This window comes from Diorhabda sublineata, chromosome 5, assembly GCF_026230105.1.
Source record: "Diorhabda sublineata isolate icDioSubl1.1 chromosome 5, icDioSubl1.1, whole genome shotgun sequence".
In the NCBI taxonomy this organism is placed as follows: Eukaryota; Metazoa; Arthropoda; class Insecta; order Coleoptera; family Chrysomelidae; genus Diorhabda; species Diorhabda sublineata.
The window spans coordinates 32,312,533-32,337,130 of NC_079478.1; the positions used below are offsets into that span (position 1 = coordinate 32,312,533).

The 24,598-nt window shown below is 32.7% G+C and overlaps 1 protein-coding gene across 2 annotated transcripts in view; it reads left to right on the plus strand.

Annotated features, from left to right (window-relative positions):
* Positions 1 to 20,450, plus strand: part of LOC130444303 (nephrin) — a 539,064-nt gene extending 518,614 nt beyond the window's left edge. For both annotated transcript variants that reach the window (XM_056779378.1, XM_056779379.1), the window contains 3 exons: positions 13,080 to 13,421; positions 15,432 to 15,568; positions 20,246 to 20,450. In XM_056779378.1, coding sequence (XP_056635356.1) covers positions 13,080 to 13,421; positions 15,432 to 15,568; positions 20,246 to 20,380 — 614 coding nt within the window. In that variant the 3' untranslated portion in view covers positions 20,381 to 20,450. The remainder of the gene's footprint in view (positions 1 to 13,079; positions 13,422 to 15,431; positions 15,569 to 20,245) is intronic.
* Positions 20,451 to 24,598: the final 4,148 nt, after the last annotated feature.

Below are 24,598 nucleotides of genomic sequence, written 5' to 3' on the forward strand. Positions count from 1 at the left end.
AAAAAAGGGAAAGAAAAGAATAATAGAAACGGTAGTCCTACCTAGTGATTATTTTTCATTAATCCAAAAAATCAATCGGATAGTCCCCGGACTTAGAACCAGACTTACGAGTAGATGTATTGGTTACAAAAAAACCTTGGCAGAACAAGTAACAAACATATGTGTAGCAAAAGGTACTCAGATTAGTGCAGAAGGAATCAGAACGATTGAGACAAAAGAATGAGGTGTTATATGTACCGGAACTTAGCAAGAACTGAATATCAGTGACAGCTATAACACAAAATGATGGTAAAGTGATATTTGAGGAAAATAAAGTATATGTGATGAAAGAAAATAAAAAGTTTTAGAAGGAATGAAAAATGAGAAAGGACTTTACACCATAGAACTTACAAAAAAAGATAGAATGAGTGAATATACAGAAGAACGAATGGAAGAAAGCATGTTGACAAAAACAAAAGTAGAAAAAGTGGTAAGCTGGCATCGTTAACCTATAAACATCAAAAATATGAAAAAGATAATTAAATAAGAAATTATGAGAGGAAAACAGACAAGACTTCTATTGAACATAGAGAGGACCAGAGCAAAAGGACCATTAGAAATTATTATCACCGATTTATGTGGCCCAATCAAACCACCAACATGGGATAATAAAAAATATATGCTCACAATACTCTGTAGTTTATCTTCTAGAAAATAAAAACGAAACAACAGACTTGTTAAAACAATATATAGCAGAGATGTAAAGAGAACAAAATTTTTCATAAAATTAATTTTCTCATCAGTAATTTTATTCTTATTTCAAAAATTATTGATTACTTTCAAGTTTGGTTCATTCGATGTTCACTTAAAAAAGTAAGAAATAGAAATATGAAAACATGTAACAGAGCTTGACAGATGAATAAAAAGTTCCTACCAATTCAAAAATTAAGACAAAATCTATTACCAACAAAAGATTAATCAAAATAGAAGTGAAAACCTTTTTTTTTCCTCGTAATTCAGTACAAAGTCAAAACTTTGATTAAATACGATGATATTTGTACAATAGTGCTAATATTAAACATTTTAAAAGCATATACAGGGTTAGTAACCCGCATATTCACTAAAATTGCTCATAGCCAAAGAAATATGCCGCTAACATTCTTATTACTACCAGGAAAATTAGATTAACTTAGAATGAGGTTTCACCTACACAAGGTTCGTCTTGAACTATCAATTATAATATTTGTTTGCATAATTTTATAATAGAGTGCTCAAATATTGACCACTTTTGGGCCAAATTTAAACAATTCTTATTTTATTACTTCATATGGAACACCCTTCAAAGCATATCAATACCTATACCTATCTCTAACCTTAGAAAAATAAAAAAAATCACCATTTTCTAGACCATTATTGTAGAAATAAGATCATTTTGTAAATAACAAGAATTTGTAAATGTTTCGTCTTCTGCGACTCGATAAAAAAATCCCGTAAGGAAAAGCCTATGCTGTGGTGGAAGTCATCATCGTATAAATACTGATACAGCTGGATGTGATACGGATGGTATTTGGGCTTTCTAAGAATCTTAGAAGCACTAGATTGATTTATACCTGTATGTCTGGCAATTTTTTTTGCTTGTGTTTGTTATTCTCAATTCCCAATATTGTCTTCGTCAGTGGTAACACTAAATTTAGCATGTAATGTTGCCAGAACTTGACATCCACCCAGAAGAATGTTTTCCTAATATTCGTCAATGGTTGAAATCATGGCATTGTCCAACCAAAGCAGCGCAACACGATTTCGACACAAGCAGGCGACATGGAAATTTCCAATCAAACTATTTTCTACATTTAGTTCAATTAACAAATTAAAACGAATGCCTTGTACCTTTTATTCCAAGAAACCAAAAAAAAACAGAATGTTTGTTGCTGCTAAAAATACAACGAACTTTTCTTAAGCTAGTTGAAAAAGTCGAAAAGGAAGCTGAAAATTTCCAAATGTTTTCCAAACATTTCAAGTGAATAATAGATGTGGAAATCTATTTTATTAATGAAAATATAAGAAAACAAATAATAGTTACCCTAAAGTGGGTATGCTCTGTGATATCAACTCTATCCTTTAACTTCGATTGTAACATCCTTAGAACATAAGGAAATGGATTTTTTTGTCATTCAGTTTACGACTTATATGTAATACTCCTGTGTGAACAGTTGGTATGGAAAAAACGTCTCTACGTTACAGTGCCGACAGTATTCATTTTCTGTCTCATTCGAGACATTTTATCTATACTGCGCATGCTTGAGAATGCACAGAACCTAACTGGAGCCTCGGAGGATAGAGAAACCGTTATCATTCTGTCTTTTATAGTCGGAACAGCTTCCACTTATAGAAAATGTCCGTATAGAAGTATGACATATATGATTGGATACGAGAAATCATATCCCAACAGACTGGGTAAACAACAAGCAATGCTGCCACGTATTACATTCAAATATACTTTAAACGTAAATGAATAATTTTCAAAACTAATCTATTTGTCATGTTTATGTAAACTTTTGACAAATAGCATCAGAAAGTACTTGATGAATTCAAAAAAAACTAATTAGTAAGCTGAAATATTGATGTTTATCCACTTCTTAAGGAGTTCATGAATTTGTCATAATTTGTATACAATTTGATTTAGCGGAAATGTTTCTTCCACTTCTAAATTCATTTGTAATAAGTCGTTGACAATTAGAAAAAAAATTAAAATGTACTCTTTATTCGAATTTCATAAAAATGAGTGTTCCTTGAATGTGAACGCCAGTGGAGAAGCGATGCAACTATTCTACGGAAAAATATTTGGACTTCACGCCACTTCAAGTGAAATATGGCGCTGCACAGGTTTTTTTAATTTGTTGACTGTCGGTACAAAGAAAATGCATTGTTCGTGCTAAAAAGGCTTGGACGAGAAACGGATGTTTTTTATTGGAAATTTGCTAATGATTATGTGCGGAATTCGTCGACCACTTACGTACATTACTTTCACAAAAAAATCCTAGAGACAATTGTTCGGAAAAAAATGAGTGATGCGGAATGAAGCTACCGAAACAATGGAAAACGTATTGCCAACAAAGACTATTGTTTTGTTAAGGACGAGAAGAACGTCCTTAAAGTATCTCGATGACATATATCGCTTTATTTATACGGAAACCGTTAAATATGTTTTTCCTGTTGAAAAACAAACGGTCTGCGAAGTTTAGTCGGGAAATACGAGAGGATAGAAACGTTTGGTAGTAATCCAATTGTACACAAATTATAACAAACTTCCAAACTCTTCAAGAAGTAGTTAAACGGCAACTTTTGAGATTACAAATTAGTTTCTATGAATTAATTATTAATATTTGCTTCCGCTTTGTTTCTTATGTTATCTGTTCTACAATTTCACATAAATCTATTCGTTGTCAAAAATTATTTTGAGTGTTAATCAGACATTAATTTTCACGTGGAAAAATAGTTGCAGAGACCGAAGAAAAATTACATGAATATTATCCTGGAAGTGTTCTGCCCATGTTCTGCGAGTTTCAATACTTATATGAATAAAACTGTTCTCGTAGCTCGCTAGATATGGACAAATAAGAATTTTAAGAATCAATTAAACATAATTTTTAGCATCGAATGATGTTGAACGTGAAGGCTGTGTCAGAAAGGCGGCTTATAGTTAATTTCCAGAACGTACCATAAGAAAAAACGCAAACTTAGTTTTTATTCAGGGGAAACAACATGGCTCATTTTCGATACCGGTGCCCTCGATGGTACGTGGCAGAACTAATTTATTTTCGCGGTTCATTTAAATTTACAACACAGAATAGTATTGTATGTTATTTATTTCCGCCTAGTTCTGATTTCGCAGTTTCTTGAATTCACGATAAAAACATCTTAGAACTAGTACGAAATACAGATTTCTGTAACAAACAAAGTGAAAAGTGTAATATGGAAATAAATACTAATCAGAAATTCATTTGAACAGGTTGCTTATTTATTTATTTTGGAATTTAACAAAAAAACATATTGCCATGAATACAAGTGAGCCACAGAACATTCGTCGATATGTCCACTGACATATGTCAAAAATGATACCGGATACATAAAATATCTCAGTACTCCAGTAGTTAAATGACTAAACTATATCAATTTATCACAGTTGACATAAAAAGTTGTAGAGACTTCTTTTGTACATAGAAAGAGCAAAATGTTTTTGCTGTACCTTGTCTATGAATATATTTCTCAACTGTGAATATATGAATTCTTTCGTTTCATTATTTAAAGTTCCTTCTTTACACTCAAACGCTCCAATTTGACACATCTTCTTCAATGACGTTAACTGCTCTTTGTTATTCTTCAAATTGCTTTCCAATTTCGATATTTTGACTATTGTATACCGATGAACTTGATACATTACAATTACCTTTTTATTTTGTTTGTTGGAAACACTTGTCGTACCACCTCTTCACTTTTTCGGAGTTTTGCGTCATACTCCTCGACATACCTCTAGCTGTTATAACAAATCATTCACCGCGGTTATAGATTATAAAGAGGCTGCCTCATTCCGTGCGTGGATATCTCTCTGGATATCTTCAAGAGAAGATGGCAATATGTACGTGTATATGTACAAGTTATTATGTGTTAAGTTTTTCAAGTGTACAATAAAGAATAAATATTTTTATGTACAGTACTTACGTACATTAATAAAATACCTACTTATACGCCCTTGATGAGAGGTAGGTAAAGATGGGGTAGCTTCATACCTCAAATGTTTTCTATTGAAATTTGCAAAATCACAAAAATGATTTTGACATAACGATAATTTGATATTGAGCATTGAATTTCACAAAATTTAAGGCACACGTCAGGAAAGCGCTAGGGAAATTGAAAAAAATGTTTTATTTTGACAAATGACATTGACAGTAATGACACATTGTTATATGGCATAACTAAATTTGTGTTGCGGAAATTTACATGCAAGTTGACCTTCTTATTGAATATGTTTTGTGTGCGTGGAGTAATTATCAAGTAGCAAAAAGCTAAATCAGATAATCGCGATACACCTTGTACATAGTCTCTGTGGAAATACGAATGTTTAGTAGGTATTTACATATATTCTATATAGCTTTAATGATACTATAATGATACAGATCTCGTTATTAGTTTGTCTACTTGTATAGTAATGTGTAGTGTAAGTCTATTCTTACTCAATGGAGCAAAATATGAGGCAAAAGAAAAAAAATAACAAAGGATTGTGCCGTATTCAACCGCGTCTCATTGTTGAAATAACCGAATTTCATTTTAATAAACAATGTTATAATAGAATTTCCATATGTGAATTCTATGAAAATAAATTATCAAAACTTTTCTGAAATTAGTTTGCAAATTTGAAAAATAGTTTTGCCCACGACTCGCTTTGAAAACAATGCATGTAGCCAGCATCAAGAATAATTAATAACTTCCTTCTTGAAATTGATTATGTTGAAAGTTATTTGAAGCTACCTTGAATATTGGAGAATTAAAAAATTAGAAAAAAATTACTCTGTATAAAAAATCAAGCTACACATAATGTTTTGAATATCTTAATGGGAAATAAGATATAATAATGACCATTATTGTATGAAAATATGAGTGGATTGTGGATTTTACCTACAAGATATTTTGTGCAAAACATTTCCTCTACTATTCCAGCACTACTCCTTCGAAGTACCTAAGCCTTTTGATGAAATAGGCAAGAGATTCCCTGAGTAGATGCTCTACTGTATCTATGGCTTGATCACAAAATCTGTTGTTGGGGTCCTTTGCCTTGCCTATCGTCTTAAGGTGGTATTTGACGACACAGCAACCTGTGAAGAGTAAACGACTACCAGTTTATTGCTTAGAGTGTGTTCAGTCGTTCAATCAGTTTGTTATTGATGTAACATCTCATTAGGCCGCAGTACGTCCAAAATAAAAAGTTTTTACCCTTTTTTGACAAGGCTATCTGCTTCCTCATTGCATGGTATACTTTGATGCCCTAGTAACCACATTAGGGTTATTTTGTTTCTGTTAGTGTTATAAAAGTTCATTGCACTCCCATACCAGCTTCGACGATCACACAAGCTTGGCTATCGAAGGGAATGTTAATGGGCTCTCTAGATAGGTTTCTATCCAAAACCTGAGCCCAAATATTTCTTAATGTAATTTTATATTCAGGTCATTCCAAAAAGCATAAAATTTGATATTTATGTTGCCATGGAAACGTTAAAGGACACGCGTTTTTTAAATCTGGTATAACACACGCTGTAGTTTACGTCAAATATGCAGAATAGGATTTATAAGAGTTCATTGATTCATCTGCTGTGTACCTTAAGGTCGCTTTTCGAAGAAAACATATTATATTCACATTCCAGAAACATTAACATGAATTTGAGAAGCGCAAACATTGTGTTATTATCAGTTGTTTCAAAAAAATATTATAATTACTACCTTCACTTCTGATAATGTTACGAATTTTTATAATTCAAAAATCAGTTCGGCCGACATTTTTTATCAATATCTCCAATTTCTCGCAATTGGGAGGAGGTTTAATCCGCTCGCCAATTTCGATCTTGTTTGATACTCTTCACATCGTTCCGAAGCTTCAATCTGAATTGTAGACAACATTAGCCCCTAGCCAGTGCTGCTATTTAGTTCGTGTAATTACACACGCACCAATTCAAGTTGCGAACCATCAGTCGAAGTTATAATCGTCGATGATGTGATATGAAATATACGTGGTGCATTCGCCTCCATAGTATGAAATTTAAAAAATGGAAAACACTATCTGCTTTCTTGGTAGAATACTCTATTCGATGTTACGGCGAAGTTTAATCGAAACATACAAAACAATAAAAAGATTGAAAAGAACAAATTATTCAATTTACCTGTGAGAAATGTCATGAGTTGGACGCTACTAATGTATATTATCATCAAATAATTTATTTAAAATATTTTTAAAATAGATTTCAGTATAAACTTCGTTTTGAAATATATTTTCATCTATATATATTTTTTCTATATTCATATATATGAAGAATATTTTGTTATTTCATTTACCCAAGACCTAATGTACTATAGAACAAACCTATTATATAACGGGGACAAATCGAAATATCCGCAACGCATAGTAGATATTTTAATTTAGTTATTACCAGAAATTGAATGCTTGCAACACGTTGTGAGTAAATACATTGGCCTAAATAATGTTTCGTCTTCATATTTGATGACTTACCTACAATGCATTCTAGGCATTGAGTTTTTATACGAAGACCGAAACATACCAGATTCAATTTTGTGGTAAGATCTTAACCTCTAAATTATGAACAAATACAGTTAATCTTGCAATTATAATTAAATAAAATAGAGGATGTATCATAAATAATGTCGGTTTCAAATTATCGCTTTTTTATTAAATAAGCATTCAAAAAAAGCCTTAATTGTATTCTATGGTTTAAATATAACGTCTTTGAAGTTTTGATAAAACCATTTATATGAGCTTAGATATAAATACTTAATTTTCCTTCGGATTTTTCTCTAGTTTGTTTTCGCCATGGATTTGAATAAATAGTAATCTGATAGTACAAGGCCCGGACCAAATGTCTTGTTGTAAGAGAACCGGCTTTCTATTGACTAAACCTAGATATTTCTGTGATAAAACATCAAGATTTGCATCAGTTGTCTACTACATATCTTGATAATAGTTCGACCATTTGGAGTGATTTTGAAGTACACTAAATCTTCATAATTCCACCAGAAGCACAACAAAACTTTCCGTTCGAATCGACGAAGAGTTATAGTAATTGACCTTTGTTCAACCACTGATTTTGCATCTTCAGGTTTTTTGGGTAAATCCATTCTACATGTAAAGTAACAATACATCTAATAAAATGATAACTCTGTTCATTCGTCAGACACTATTCGACAACCTAATGATTTTAAAAATCGATGTATGGTATCTTTGGATGATCCAATAGCGTCCGAGTCCTGGTACTTGGTTTTCAACTGCTTTTCTTGTAATCTGAATTATATCATGCAGTTGGACGACCTAACCTCGGACGATCTTGAAGCAGAAACAGAAACATTTATTCATTAGTCCACTGTGTGTTTTGAAAACAGAGTGTATCATTTTAGATAGTATTTTTGTGACATTCGCTGTAGTATTTCGTTTTATGCGGTTACTTATAATATGCCGTCTCAATTCTTTGACGCCTTTAATGTGATTATGTCACACTTCGAAAAATTAGATTTTCTAATCCCAATGTAAAAACCTTGGTATTAATAGAACGTATAGTACATTTCCAATAAGTTTAACCACTCCTCAACACCTAATCTTTTCCACGTTCACTAATTTCTAGAAACCTTAATAACAAAAAAAAATAGAAGAAAATACAAGTTACGATATCTAAATAGCAAAATTACCTGGGTATACACTTTCCTATAAAAAGATTACTATGTTAATCCCTTTTCGAGCCTCCAATTTGAGAGGGTTATTTATGCATAGCAAGTACTTAGCGTACAAAAAAAAAGAAATTACAAAACTCCACACAAAAAAAATACAAAAAACCAAGAAAAAAACAAAAGAAATTTATTTCCAAGGTTTTCTAAGTCAACCCACAAGAAGACACCCCCTACACAATAACACGGTAACGCATTTCATAAGTAACTGCTGAGTTTTACATTGGGGAAATCTGTAAAAAAGGCGAACGACCACTCGGATTAGATCTTTTCTAGCCGAAGAAGGGTGGAAAGGGTTTACCAAAGGCAGCACACATACATTAAGACGTCTAGACTAAGAAAGCAAGGTATACAAGCAACAGGCAAAAGAATAAGACTTCCCAGAATCTCCCATAGAACTCAGAGGAGTGGAAAGAGTCTATGCGCAAAACTGCGGATTTTCATCTTAAATTAATTATTAATATTTATTGAAAGAATAATTTTTCATCCATTAGTTCAATGCACATTATTATTATTTCTATTCTTTCATTAAATGGAACCAGAGATTATGAATTTTCTATTTCGTTTTTCGGTTAAAAACATTGAAAATGACACGAAAACCAACTTTATTAGTATTTCCTCCCAGTGACTCGTTTGTTGAAGGTACTTTAACATCCTTTACGTTATACACTCATTTTCTCCCTCGAATTTGAAATTTAAATGCTGATACAACTTTATTACCATGCATAGCAATAGCGAAAGACTGGTTCAAACGGGCTTGGTGAATGTATCTCAAATATTCCCCATGAGTACACCGAATTAACTTCACAAACATTACCAATTACAGTAGTTTCAAATCTAATATCGTGATCCTGACGTTTATACAGGATGAACCCACGAGCATTTCCAGCCAAAAATAAACCGAGTACCGGGTGTCTATTCTAATAATTGGAAAACCATAGATTCGGATATCCTTGGCATTTTTTCTTAAGTTACCTTATATTTTATCGAAACTAATTGGAGTAGCCGGTTCTCATCAGTTAAACTTTGCGAGATAAAAGTGCCAAAAAATCTTCAATTTGGATCAAATCTTAAGATAATTAAGAAAATCTCACAGTTACACTGTAAAACGGGCCTCTACAAGGAACAAACTTGTAATTGTAAGTGTTGATGTAGGAATAATAGTGTTCAGTAAATATATCTCATCTTAAAGGATTCTCATAAATTACTATCAGTTTAATCCGACGATTTGAGTGTTCAGAAAATATTCCAAATCACATTCATTGTCCTTCGCGAAAGTAACGATGTAATCGGATCATTAGTCTAATTATCTAGGAACTTCCCTCGTAATCTAAATAAGCACGAATTTTTTAATGGGCCTTTATGTAGTATGACATCTTCATTATCCAAGAACAAAAATCTTAGAAATCAGTTTTTTGAAAATCGAAAATATCGTTTTCTTTACATTCTACCGGCTTTCAACCTTCAAAATCCTCTCAATTTTAACCAGGTCTCAAGTGACCTATCCTCCAAAACATCTCAAAATTATTACCAATCTACTACGTGTTTTACAGGCGGAATTACAAATGTATCTAACATTCGTTCTTCCTTGGTGTGCATTCTTCTCTTAGACTCAAAATCCTCAAACTTCTCTCCATAAAACTCTCCCCCACTTTTATGGAGAGAGTTATGAGAAGTAAGACATAAAGATCGAACAAGAGACTAGAACTTTTGAGGGCTCCAAAACAGAGAATGAGAAAGATCGAAGACCCGTTATTAGAAGTTTTTAGAGACGTATGAGGATTTGAAATGAGAAAGTGATTCTCAAACTTAGTGGTGAAGATGATCATACGTCAAAATTTCATGTTCTTTCTTCACTGCCATTCTTCCAAAACGGCCAGCTTCTCTCAATCTTCTTTTTACTGTAGAAAGCAGATCCCTAGATTCATCGATCTGAGCTGCTACCTTTGTACCCCTGAGACGAAATCTACGTTTACTGATCAATACAATACGTTAATCTTCAGCTGGTTTTTCGAGGCTGACCTGGTTTTTCATGTTGTAGTCCACAATCCGTTGATGTATTTTTGCTTCGGCAGCAATGGTACGGTTACTTTTGTCTAGACTATGATGACTTCCAAATAATAGTTTCTTGGCTTACCCATTTTGAAACTTACAAGTCTGTATTTGCGAAAACAAAAGAAAAAAGATGTTTTTATCCAAAAAGTATAACTCACAGTACCTTCTTGCCCTCACAGAGCTAACTGGGACTTAACTACAATCTTAAACGTCGCTGGTTACTGCCCAGTACTAATTATTCAAACACCTTGAACCTGTTATACAATTGATTCTATATCTATAAACAAAAAAAACTAATAAAGTAGTTAATGCCCGAATTTTAATTACCAATAAGAATAGAAGGTTTTCGTAGGTTCAGTTTTAAATTTTAAATCTCCACCTAAAACGAAAGCGACGTTTGGAAACTATGATAAAAATCTAGTTCTAGGTCGGTTTTCCCTTTTTTAGCTGATACGATATCTGATGCAGGATCTTAGTTTAGGACCAATTCTTCAGCTACCGGTAAAAAGTTATAGATGACGTTTGTATTTAGTTATTCTGTTTCAACGTTTCGAACAACAAAAAATAAAAAAAGAGAACCCTCTACAAATTCATGACCGTTAAGTCAGCTCCTCGGGGGCACCGCAGTCCTTTATTATGATTAATTAGTGAACTAGAAAGAATTGGGTTAAATTGCCTTTGTGTTTTCCATACGAATATATTCTCTTTGTAAGTATCCAGTGAAATCGGAGGGAAGAGAGATATGTGAATGGGTCGTTTGAGAGCGGTATTTGGAAATTGAATTTCTTAGGCACGCTATTCTTCCATTGGACCATTTTTTCACTTTATTTGTATAACTGATGAATTACAGTTGACATATTCTATGTAAAATATCCCAAGAGGACTGAATATATGAATTTTTCACGGTTGGATTCTTAAAACAGCCATCCAGATGAATACCCCAAAACGTATTTTATCTACAGTAGCGAACAATATTGAAAATATAATTTTTCTCATGAGTTAAATATAAAAATTGGAATGTCGAACTTTTCCATTTTTCCAAACAAAACTTTTATTCGAAATATTACCGATAAAAAGGAAACAGTTAATCAGTAAAATGTCCTTCAAGAACCCGTTTGGGATCAGTTTTATTAATTATCAATAAGTTTAGGAAGATAAAGATCAATGGAGGATTATTTTGTCTGTTGATAATACTTTCATTAGCTGGAGTAATATTAGCTATAAAATACTGATCCGTCAATGTCGATTTTCCTCTAATAACCTCAGTTTCAACGTTGATAAAACAGTAGCAATTTCGTATATTCATTCTTGGTATCTCTCCCTATCCCGATTGTTAAGTCAATAAATTCTTTTGTCAGTTAAACGCATGGGCGTACATGTTGATGAGTCTCTCATTTAATTTGCCGACACTGATTGGTTTATAAAAAAACATTCTTTTATGTATTTTTCGATTGACTTTAGCATTATAGCTTCTCGTTTTGGGACTACTCCAATCAATAGCTGTATAAATTGATTACGAAACGATTAAATTTTGAATCCAACAGCGTCCAAAATTATTTTTTATCTTCTTAATAGTTTGTTGATTATCAAATAATAATTATTGCTCATGAGGATGATTTTTTTGTAATGTAATTAAATGTAAAACACAATATATTATTATTTTTTGTCATGATTATTATAATACGTAATGTTACTACACGTATTAAAAGTTAACGCTTTGTAAGGTACTTAATTTTGTTAATTCCACATTTTTTTGTTTTAGAAACAGACAAATTTATATATAATCGGATCCTTATAAACCACATAATGGTCTAAATTTTCACATTTATGTACTGTATACAAATTCTGTCCATTCTTTTTTATCAAATGCTTCTTTTCTCGAGTATAGTACTTTGTTCATATCGCTTTAGGTCTTCCTCTTTTTTATTATTATCTAATTCTTCTTCCTTCCGTTCTTCACATGTCTTTAATATTCCATTCTTTGCAAATGTCCCCACCAATTTGTTTCTTATTCCATTCTACTAAAAATATGGTTGTCTTTCCATTAATATAGACTCATTATTCTATTTCCAGAGTTAACATCTAATTTTTCCCAAATTTTTCCATATTTTTGGTCTCGGTACTTTGTCCAAAGGTTTCTCCATATCGATTAATCCAAATAATGCATCTGTATCTGTATCTAGTGAATTTTCTTCACTTCTAATATTGTTATACCTTTATAAGGTACACTTATTCATGTTAATTACTTACTCTATCTTGTCATTTATATTGTTACCAATTTAACCTACAGCTTTTGCGGATCTTCAGGTTTTAGTAGCCAACATTTTTTATGATGCGTTTACCATTCTGTTAATTTAAAAATATAGAGAGAGCATGAAGTAGTAGCATAGAAAGATTTTTTTCTCAAAATTTCCACACATTCTCAGAGAAAAAAGTGGTACGTATCACATTTGTTGTTGTGCTTGCGGCTAACTCCAATATATTAGGAGTACTTATCTTGTACGCTAAAAAAACATTTCTCAACATAGAAAATCTTTAAACTTCAGGATCTACAGCATCCATGCCAGTAAGCCCTCTTCTCATCGGTCTCCTTGGTACAGCGGCTTTTTTAGCTACAGGAGTTTGTTTGGTACTAGTAGCGCTTTGCCGAAGACATTTCACACATCATATCCACAGAGGAAGATCGTGTCATCGTCCTACGGATAATGGTTCAAAACATATGCCCATGGAGGCGGTCATCGCAGCCGATGATTTGATTGTAGATGGTTCGGTAACGGGGGTGCGGACCCCACTTACTCCCAATACTGAACAGCCTCTCGTCGTTGAAGCGGTTCAACAAAGAGGGGCAGTTGAGGGGGCCGATCCGGATATTATTAGAAACCAGTATGGTGAGTAGAATATGATAAAATATTTATTTAGAGGTAATCAGCTTTCCATAACATCTATATTTTTGTATTTGTTGAACTGCTATCAAAAGAAAAATGTTTACTACAGTCTAACCTATAAATTGATAGTTGAGACAAGCAAAAAATTGAGTCATTGGATAGTCTTTGAACGACTTGCTTACTATAGTTTCTCTTCGATTTCTATAATGGATTTCTCACTATAGGAAAACCTCGGTGATTGTTGATGATTTCCTTCCTTCCTGTAGTTTAACATCTTGCGTACAATTGTCGAAATATTTTTGGAGGATTTCATAATTCAAAAATAGTACAAACACATTATATGTCCTTTCAAATTAGAAAAAAATTATTGTCTCCTACAACAACAACATTTAGGTTGATTTTGATGGATGACAACACTCTCAGTTTTAAAGCTATGTTTGGAGGTCGTGTGAGGTTGAATATAACTGTTGAAGAAGTCAATAAAAATTAATTATACCGTATAGATGGTAATTTATAAAGAATTATAGGCGATACGTCCATAGGTAGTGAAATAAAGAGTTCAAATAAATTTAAGTGTTGACTGATTATAGTCTTAGGCAATGCTACTTTAATCAAACTAATATTTAGCAGTGGTATTAGGAATTGGTGACTTGTTTCGTTCCGTAAAATAACAAAGTTCATTAACCATTCCCAAATCTTCAATAAGATTGTTTCTAGATTTTGTTGAAGCCTCTTTTTCGATGGGATGCGATTTTAAAGTTTACTCCCAGGTAAATCTTCACCTTGCCTTTCAAGCAACTTTCAAATTTCATTTGATTTTATCTTTTTGATCCAATTTCGTTCTATACAATATGCAGTGAATCATCATGGTTTCAATGTCTATGGCGTCAGTTCTTTTATAGCCTGATATTATCCAATTTTCTAGGAATCATAATATCCACACCACAATCTTACTAACACGTAAAGTATAGTAGAATTCGTGAATAATTCCTTTCAAAAAAGTGAGAAGTACTTAGTCCAGTGTGAATCATTCTACTCAAGAAATGGTGGACGTGTTTGGGTATTGCCTTAATGTAACAACAATTATTTAACGCATCTAAAGTTTATCATCAGAAATTTTAAACTCGTGAAATATTCAAAAGAAAAGCGTAACATAAAAGACGTAGCAAAAAGAGCCTTAACTGATGAAAATGATATGAAAGTACTGCTAAGTATAATAAGACACTATTTGTGCTATTAAATACGGAATCTGACTAATGAAAAGCTTCAAAAATGTTTGTAAAGGAGTTAAACAATTCTAGTTCGGGATAATTTTGTTCAAAAACATTGATTAATTTTTTATAAAATGCTTAACGTCGTAAAATAGACCACCATATAAAGGCAAACTACTCAAATTGAGCTAAATTAAATAACTAGAGGTGTAGCTCTACAAAAACCATGTTTAAGATTATTTAATATCGTCTATTGTTAAATTTGAGATCTTTAGTATCATTTCATAGTCACTGATTAACAATCACTGAAAATTTGTGGGCTCCTGTCATAACTTAATGTACTGGAAACTATTGTGTGACGGGTACACAGCCGCATGCTATTCGATGGCACCGGTCATAAGTTAATGTAGGTGGTGGTTCCGTCCATCAATGAGTAAATATAGTTCTAGATGTTTCTGGAAAGAGTCAACTGTAACTACACAAAAGTTTCTATAATGTTCTAGAAGTATTTGGCAGGAGAAATCGCAGTAGTGAGTCGATAATAATTGATACGCGGCGAACAAGCAAAAGCAAAAGCAAAAGACGTATAAATACAGCACACACAAAATTCAACTTGTAGGTTTCTAAGAAAACTAGAAATAAAATTTTGTTTATATAAAACCAAAAAATAAACTTCTACGAAGTAAGATAATTATTTCAAATGATCAATGATTCGGGCATATATTTAAATCTAAAAGCAATTTTTAGATGCTACGTTATAGAAATTTAAAGTCTGATTATCACATCGATTATTTTATTATAGAAAGGCGTCCCACATACAGTTTTATAAAAGTATATGAACCACCTGGAGCGAGAGACGAAGATCTCGATGAAGAAGGAGAGGAATATGACTTCCGACAAGTTGCCAAAGAATCCCCCCATATTCCATCTAGCCAGACTGTAAGTACATCTCTAAGGGGACTAAAAGTTTATTTAACTCATTTAATCGCTTTGCTCTTTGCTTCTTGTCTTTTTTTACTTAACCATGTGAAATGAATAGAGTATAAATAATTCATTAAAATAAAGTTTACATGTTGCCGTTTTCAAAATAAATTTGACTAAATTTATCCATCTTCAAAATAATTCATTTAAATACGTGAAAATACATAATTTACTACTGTCATTGAAAACTATTTAACTGTGAAAAAAGATATCTTATCGACGTTTGATTCAATGGAACGACTTAACAAATAATTGTAGACATTCATTTGCAAATCTATATACATCAAAATCGTCGGTTTGTCTCAGATTAACCTAATTTACCGCATATTTTCTTGGATCTCAAGCTGATATATAACAGACTTTCCATTCATCTCCGATTGCTCCTTTCATCTGGCATTTCTATCTACATCTTTAACTACAATTTTCGAGATAATACGTATTGCGAATGAAAACAATATCTCGTAAATTTCTGAAAATAGTATCAAAAACAGCTATGAATCTAGAAATCTAATGACGCCATTACTTAGTTCTATGGGTTAACTTTTTCTACTTGAAATATATTAAAAAATTATATTCTACTATTATCATTGCTATAATATTCTTCACTTCATTCTTTAACAGATTATCATTTACAAAAAACTTTCTAAGTATATTTCGAATATCTCAGTATATGGATTAATTTCCTTGACTTCTATTTTTAGTGTAGGCTTTTTTCTGCTGTTGTTTGCTGTATAAAATTGTGAATCGTTTCTGGATACTCAAACTCTTTAATATTTCATATTTTCCAGTTCATCAATAACTCTTATTTGTTCTCTCAATTTAACTCTTTTTCTCTCATTTCACTCATTCACTTGGCTTCGTTTCATTCTCATTCGTTAAAATTGAATAATTCTAGTAATGTTTATCCATTCTCTCATTCAAAAATTATTATGAAATAGACATTCCAGAAGGGGCCACTTTTTTCACATTTTGTTCTTTTAGTTTCGAAAAGGAATAACTGCAGCGCACGCCCATAGAACATAGTAGTATGGTGATGAATGAGCCAGTGAACGTAAATTTCGGAATTTGCTTACTGATGTTTAGTGTAGTGACGGAAATGGAAAGATACAGAGGTCAGCATGAGTCAGGCAACAAATTTGCATTAAGAGAAAAATATGCAGCGACAAAATGTATCAATATTAAAAGAAGATACAAAAGGGATCCGAAAAAGAGTTATTGTAAATGATCAAACTGATGCCTATCTTGATCAATTCATTTACAACATTTCTCAATGGAAAGGCAGGTCAAGCTGTCAGCGAAGAGTTTTCAATTCTTCTTGGATTGGGAATGGTGCGTTGCGTTGAATCTCTTGCATAAATGCGGTCCTTGAAAAGGTCTCACTGCAAGAAATCATAGGGTATCAGGTCACATGACCGAGCAATCCACTCAACGAATCCTCGTCTGCCTATTCATTCTCCAAAATGAACAGTGCTACGAAGCTCCATCCTGCATGGAATAACGGCTGTTCGCGAGTGTTGGGTCGTTATCCATTTAACCACGTAAATCTTGAGCATTTCCATATAACTTTGATCCTTCACGTTAACCTCCAAAAAGTACGAACCTACGAAACCTACCGCATGGATACCTACCTAAACACACATCAAGTAGGTTGAGTTCTTCTTCAAGGAAGACCATACCGTTTAGCTTGAAGGTTGCTTCATCCGACCACAAAATGGAATGCTGTAACTGCGGTTCATCCTCGTTGCATCCGAGGTACTCTCAAAAATCCAATCTGCGATTGAAATCTTTCTCGTGAAGTGCATAGAGGACGGTAAACTCGATAGTACATTTGTTTCAGTATTCTTCATTTTACATTTTACCGGTCGTCCAGAACGCAGTGCCTCGGCAACAGAGCCCGTTTTTAAAAATTTCTGGTACGTCGTCCACAATGTTAAACGATTCATAAATTATTGAAATTCGGCATAGTTTCGTAATCCCCATTCGTACGTAGATAGGACGTAACAAAAAAAAATCTTTCTTGAAACGTGAACTTGTATCGGTTATTCATTTTTAAAACGCGTCTACTTGACGAATACGTGTTATCATGACACAGACACAACTGTCTGAAGCACGAAACGATTTAATCTTTTTCAACAGCGATGCCAAACTTATGAGAGTTGCCTGACTTATGCCGAGCTCTGTATTAGTCAATTGTTGATACTTTCAAAAATCGTTAAAATGATTCGTTCTCAATTCTGTAGATAGACCACGACCCAACTAGCATACTGTTAAAAGAATCCTCAACAATTTGAATCTATACGGTTGATTTGAAGCAAAAGTTGATCGAATTAAACCAGTCATTGACAATAATAATGCCGAAATTATTATTATTGCTTATTTTACTGTTTATCCAGAAACATCAATACGTGTTGCCGTAAGAGATCTTGGAGTAAGCAAATCGTCGTTTCACCGTATTTTATGAAAACATAAAATGCATCTTTATACTTACAACTTGTGACAAAATTTAAAATCAACTTTTATTAAACGCGTAGAGTTTGCTGAATTTTTAATAATAAAATGGCAGGAAGACGAAGGTTTTTTAAAAAACATAATTTGGTGCGCCGAATCGATTATTTTATAGATACACTTCCCATTATTGGAGTCAAGATAATCTTCATTTAACCAAAGAACATGTTTTTCAAGATCGGTGGCAGTTTAATATCTCTTGTGTTATTAGAAATAATCAAATAATAACAATTCATTTTTACGATGGGAATTTAAATGTCTAGAAAACACAATCAATTAATTTATTCTTGATTAATAATGTAAAAACAATTTTTTTGCATTTTTCAATATTTTTTGTTTTATTTTTAGCAGAAACATATTTAGATATTTTAAGCAATTTAAAACAAAATTATTTAGACCTCTTGTCACCAGTCAAATTAAACAAACTTTTTTTTATTCATAATGGTGCTCCTGCTCACAATTCAATCGGCATAAATATAATTTTAGAAAAGCAATTTGAAGACAGGTGGCTAGCAAATAATGGTCCTTTTTGGTGGCTCCCTCGTTCTCCCGATGTGACGCCTTTAGATTTTTTTATATGGGGTCACATAAAATAAGAGGTTTACTCACAAGCCTTAACAACTAGAGAAGATTGTAAGCTAAGAATGATAAGCCGTGCGACGAATGAAGGCGTACAGAGAAGGGTTGAAAAATGCATTGAAGTTCAAGGGAGCAATTTTGAATTTCCATAAAATTTTGTGGCATACCTTATTGTCACAAATGGTTTAATTCGATTAACTTTTGCTTAAAATGAACCGAATAGCTTCAAATTGTTAAGTATTCTTCTAACAATATTCGATTTCGATCGTGGCAAGCGCGGATCCGAGGGAGGGTCATGGGGGTCATGACTCCCCTCGTAAACCCTGATTAATTAACTTGGTTTTTTGTTTCTTATAAAGGGAGCGTTAGTAGGAATATGTAAAAGAACGAATTATTTCACATCGTGAATAAAGGGAACCAATACCCCCAAATATTTGGAGTATAAAAACAATACCTAATAAAACAAAAATAAAATGCTCAGGAAATTCAAGACTCAGAAGTAGAAGAATCTGACATATTTATTAGTTATTAATATGAATTAAATCAAACTAATCGAAAAATGGTAAAATTGTCATTGTCTGTAGTCTTTAACCCTTAGTTTACCTTCAAATACCTAGTAAGATGTAGTTTTAAGTTAGAATTGATAAACGTTATTATAATTATCAAACAAATCAAAATAGACTCAACAAAAACCTTTCGCATCATTTCTCAGTTATTTAACTATAATAGAGAACTACGAAAATATACAGTATACCGACTGACGTTGTGATATATGATTCAAAGTCGATGAGAAATTGAGGTTTGAAGTAAAAATTGCGTAAAGTTCGTCATTATGCTGTCAAAATCAACGTAACTAACTTATACTTAAAATGCCATATCTTTGAGGGAGGACTCGTCCTAATACCCGTTTGTCAAGACCCTGGATCCGCCCTTCGATCGTCGTCTATCTCTTATTCTTTTTTATTTCTTAGTGCTTGTATCAACGGGTCAAAATAAAATAAAAAAATAATTTATAAGGGTCACATTTTTTACAAAAAAATTAATAACTCACAAAGTATGCATTTTTCGAGAAAAGTTTTTAGACAAATGATACTGAAATTTTACGTACATTTGTATCAATATACAGGGTGTTTTATTTAAAATAGCAAAATTACAACACATCTTTGAAAATACTTTGGTTAAAAATATGGTATCCGAAAACCCAAACGTAGAAATTTTTTTGTAAGATTCTCTAATACCCAAAATGGTAAAAGTTCATCGAGCAGGAAGACACATTGTTTCCATTTTACTTTGTCTACTATTACTATTTAAATTTTTTCGTCATTATTAATAAATCTGTTCATAAAGAGACGATATTGTAATTAATTTTTATAGTACATACTTTCTAATTTTCATCATTACTTCAAATTTATTTACTTTTATCTTCTATTTTCTTATAGTTCGATTTTTTAGCAAAATAAAGCTTTGGAAGTGTATTTACATTATTTTTTGCCCTATTTTTTGTACTACAATACAGATCATATTATTTAATACGTTATTATTTTATTACAGATCTATAGAAGTCTGCAAAGGCCTAATAGAAACGCCACTCTTCCCCCTTTAACGGGCACCCATACCATAACACACAAATACCGGGGTCCCGAAGTTGTTACGACCTCAAATCGAATACAAGAAAGTTGCATATAAGTGTCATTGTTTTATTATGTAATATATAAATGTAATATTTAAAATAAACACAAATAAAGATTTCATTGTCGATTGTCTGATTTAATTCCTGAACGATATAATACTTTTACTGATCATTCTTATATTGTCTTCAAATATTAATCGCAAAATAATTGAGGTTTGTAGAAAAAATCAGTTGCCTCGATTCTCTCAATTATTTCAATATCAGTACAATCAAACTCTTTATATCATCCCTGGGCTTATATTTAATTGCCTCCTTCGTTGTGTGTGTGTATGAAAGAACTTCATCAGCCACAGAATTTTTCAATGATATTACTCAAATTATTTTTCATATCCTTACGCTTTTCTATTGCAATGAACAAAATTGATGAATCCAAGCTTCATAATGCAACCTATTAGCCAGATTTAGAGATTTAGCTCTCTTGGATTATTTTCTGTTGCTATATGGCTCTGTGGTCAAAGATTTTCCGACAATCTAGAGGTGTTCAGGAACTTGACGATATTATTATAAAAAAGGGTATCGAACTTACTGAACATCGCAGGGAAAAATATATGGAGCTAAAGGGAGATTTGTTGGGCCAGGTACTTCTGGGACCATACTCGTATTTGCGATGCTACACGTTGTTGATGTATTTATGGGTCTTCGGAAAATACATCAACGATATTTTATCTAATTAAATAAAAGGTTTTGTGATATATTTGAATGGAATTAGTATCTACATAAGTCAAGCAATGTATTTAGGTTTTCTCACAGTAAACTTCGATTTCATGTATTAACTAATAAGTATTTAATTTGTTTACCATAAATATTGTTATTGATACGAGGGTGATTCAAATATAAACGGGGATTTTGCTATAAATAATAGTATTGTTAGGTTATGGAGCTGAAAATTTTTTAGTCCCCGTCATACTTTACACACTTTTGCAACCTCTTTCGGATGCCGGTTTGGTTAGATTTCCTCTTCATATCGTTGCAGGAGACTCGTGCAAACTTCCCAGCGTGTGAATTTCTGCTCTAGATTCAAAAGTCTTGCCACCCATCATGCAGAAATTTTTCGGTAACCGAGGCGTTCATGATTTGCTCAATTCTACGCTGATGTCCAATTCTTTAGCCATATCGAGTACAGTACTGCGTCGGTCTCTAAAAATGTGTTTTTCTACAGCGCTAACAATCTCATCGGTAAAACCGCGCATGTGGCAAGTTTGCCACCACTTTTCGGCCTTTTTGGAAATCGGAACTCAACCCATACACTCGAGTCTTAGATAAACAGTCATCTCCGAACTGCTCGAATAATTTTTAAGAAGTTCCTGCAGATTTCACATAATCTTTTACCAAAAAAAGAATAATAATGCGTTCCGCAACAGACACTGATGATGTATTATTACAGTCTACAAAACATATACAAGAAGTTGAAGTAATTTAAAAAATATTACATTCTATTACCAAACAATATTTTCAGTGACTTTCTATGTCTACTTATTATTCAAAACAATAACAATTTGATAAATAATTTATTCAAGAAAAATAACTTCCGACTTTGAAGCTGAAATTTAATAGAAAAAGTTGATAGTTAATAGAAAAAGTTAAAAAAACTGTACCCGCTTTTAGAAAATGCCTTAATGGATCTATCGATAAGTATTAACATCTTTTCTTATGAAAAGAGACTTTGAAGGAAGTTTATCAACCAAATTCTGGTATCCTAAACTAAATATTATTCATCGCGAAACTTATTCAATAACTCGTTAAGAAGAAAATCTTTTGTTGCATTCAAAAGTTGAAGAGAATAGAAACTATGCTTTAATTGCAAAGTTATGAAGCAGATAAATTTATTTTAAAATTAGACAAAATGAAACCGTCAAATATAAAACAATCCGCACTTGTCTAATAAATATAATCTCGATTGTTCAAATTTTAGCGAATGCGCCATATTTTTTCAGTAAAGAACCTTCTCCATTCATCTTAACCAAGCCTAAATTTCCAGCACTATTGGAAACAACACACAACAAATAAAACAAAACGATTTTGATACTTATAGTTTGAAGGCCATGTATAGATAAATATATAATAATGATAAAAAGGCATTCTGCAAATGTTACATATTGAAAAAAATTTATTCAAAGATGTAACGCCCTTTTGCTTTCATCCTTTCGGTGTACAAATTTGGTTAGTTGTGACATTCTCTGTGACAATTTCGACAAATAATTGGCGTCTATTTAATTCTATTTGTTTTGCAGGATATTCCTAAAATGTAAAGTGGAAGAACTCACTGCTTTCTAACCCCTGTTCAATTTGTCTCACAACTCGAACGAGTTGATGTCGGGCGACTATGACGATCAAAAATTATTAATTTCAGTACATTCTTCCCATCAAATTCTTTGAAATACTCTTTGCACAGCTTCAAGAAATGCTTGCGATCATTGCTATGCAGGAAAATAAATTTTTTGCCGACCAGGCGCCGACCAAAACACCCCGAACGTTTTCTATTGCCAGAGCTACTGGTGGTTGCATATTTCTTCACATTATAGTCCAAGAAATATGAAAGTAAAAATGTTAAAGTGTATTATTACGAAATTTGGTGAATGGATTATGAGGTGGGCAAAAACTTTTGACCACTAGTGTGGTCAAACGAAGTGTCTATTGGCACCCTCCACGGAATAATCCGTAACTCTAATTTTAACCATAGAAACACAGATATTTTTAAAGAAATGAGCCAATTGAAGCTTTATCCGTGACTCTAATTTCAATTAATGTTACAATAAGCTTGTTACTCACGGATAAATACTATCCACGGATCAATACTGTCCACGGATGAATAATGTCCACGGATGAATACTGTCCACGGATAAATACCACCTACAGATGATATCTCACATATTATATGCCTTTTCTAATCCCAATATATATAAAATTAGAGCACGGCTTTTTTCCGTGGAGAAACTTCCGTGGTGGGTGCCAATAGCGTACATCAAAAACTATATATACTCAATATATTCTAAAACCATCTTTTTTCTTGAAAACATACTATGAACTGAGACCGCCTGTGTATTTATACTACACTACGATTTTGTGCTTAAAATCTCGAATTTATCTGCATATCTGCACTCGTATACATGCCAAGAGCGCAAAGCAACAATTTATCAAATCCAAAGTATTATTGAAAGGTACAAAAATGGTATGCGAAAAGCGTGTTATAAAGTTTTATGCCCTTCGGGGTAAAGCGGGATTACAATCTCAATAAAAATTCAAATAAAATGCTCCATTTCGATTTGAAGCTCTCATATTTTGAGCTACAAATAAACGTACATTCCATATTTTTACTCATCTCTTAGATTACTACATATATAATAGGACTAGGTTATTATCAATACAAATTTTATTTTCTCTCCGAAAATACAAACGATGTAAATATTTTTTTATACATAGTATTAACAAGTGAAAGTTATTCCAGAGATGTGACCGTTGCGGTGATTCTAAAGAATCATAATTATATCAGCTAAGAATTTTGAGGAGCTCTTTGTTATGAGCAGAAACGACATTAAACTGGTGGTCCGTCTTCTGACAAGTCACTGCCACCTTAAGGCATAACAGAGGACAACAACTGCAGATTCTGCGAGCAAGCCAACGAAACAGCAGATCAATCCCTCCGCCATTGTCCTGACCAGTTCATCAAAATAATTGAATGAGTAGAACTAACACCTTGGCAATTGGAATCCCCAAAAAAATAGCTTTCTTTAGGAGAAGTCTACGCATGTCTATGTCAATACATACACATTTTATTTAATCTCCAGTGAGTTACCCGGCACACACATGGTATAAATATTCTGGGCGTCCAATTTTAGGCTATTTTCTCAAGCTTCTATCCTCCGAGATGTCATGTATTAGTATAAATGAGACCTTCTATCGGAACTTCTAGTCTATTTTCTAGAAGGTAGGTAGGCTGCTAGCCTGATCCCTCAAACCTCCTCTTTTATCCGAGCCTGAAACTGGAAGCACTGCCACTAGGCTACTCAGTCCAACCAGAAGCACTGCAGGCAATTGGAACACGGAGTAGAGGTCGACCATGAAAGAGATGGAGTGGCAATATAGAGGCAGGATGAAGGTGTTGGAGCTAACTACCTCGGTCTTGGTCAAACACGAAACAACAACAATTGACTTACCGTTTACGTATTGATTTCTGTAGCTATTTATTTTTTTGATATTGACATATTATTGGTTAT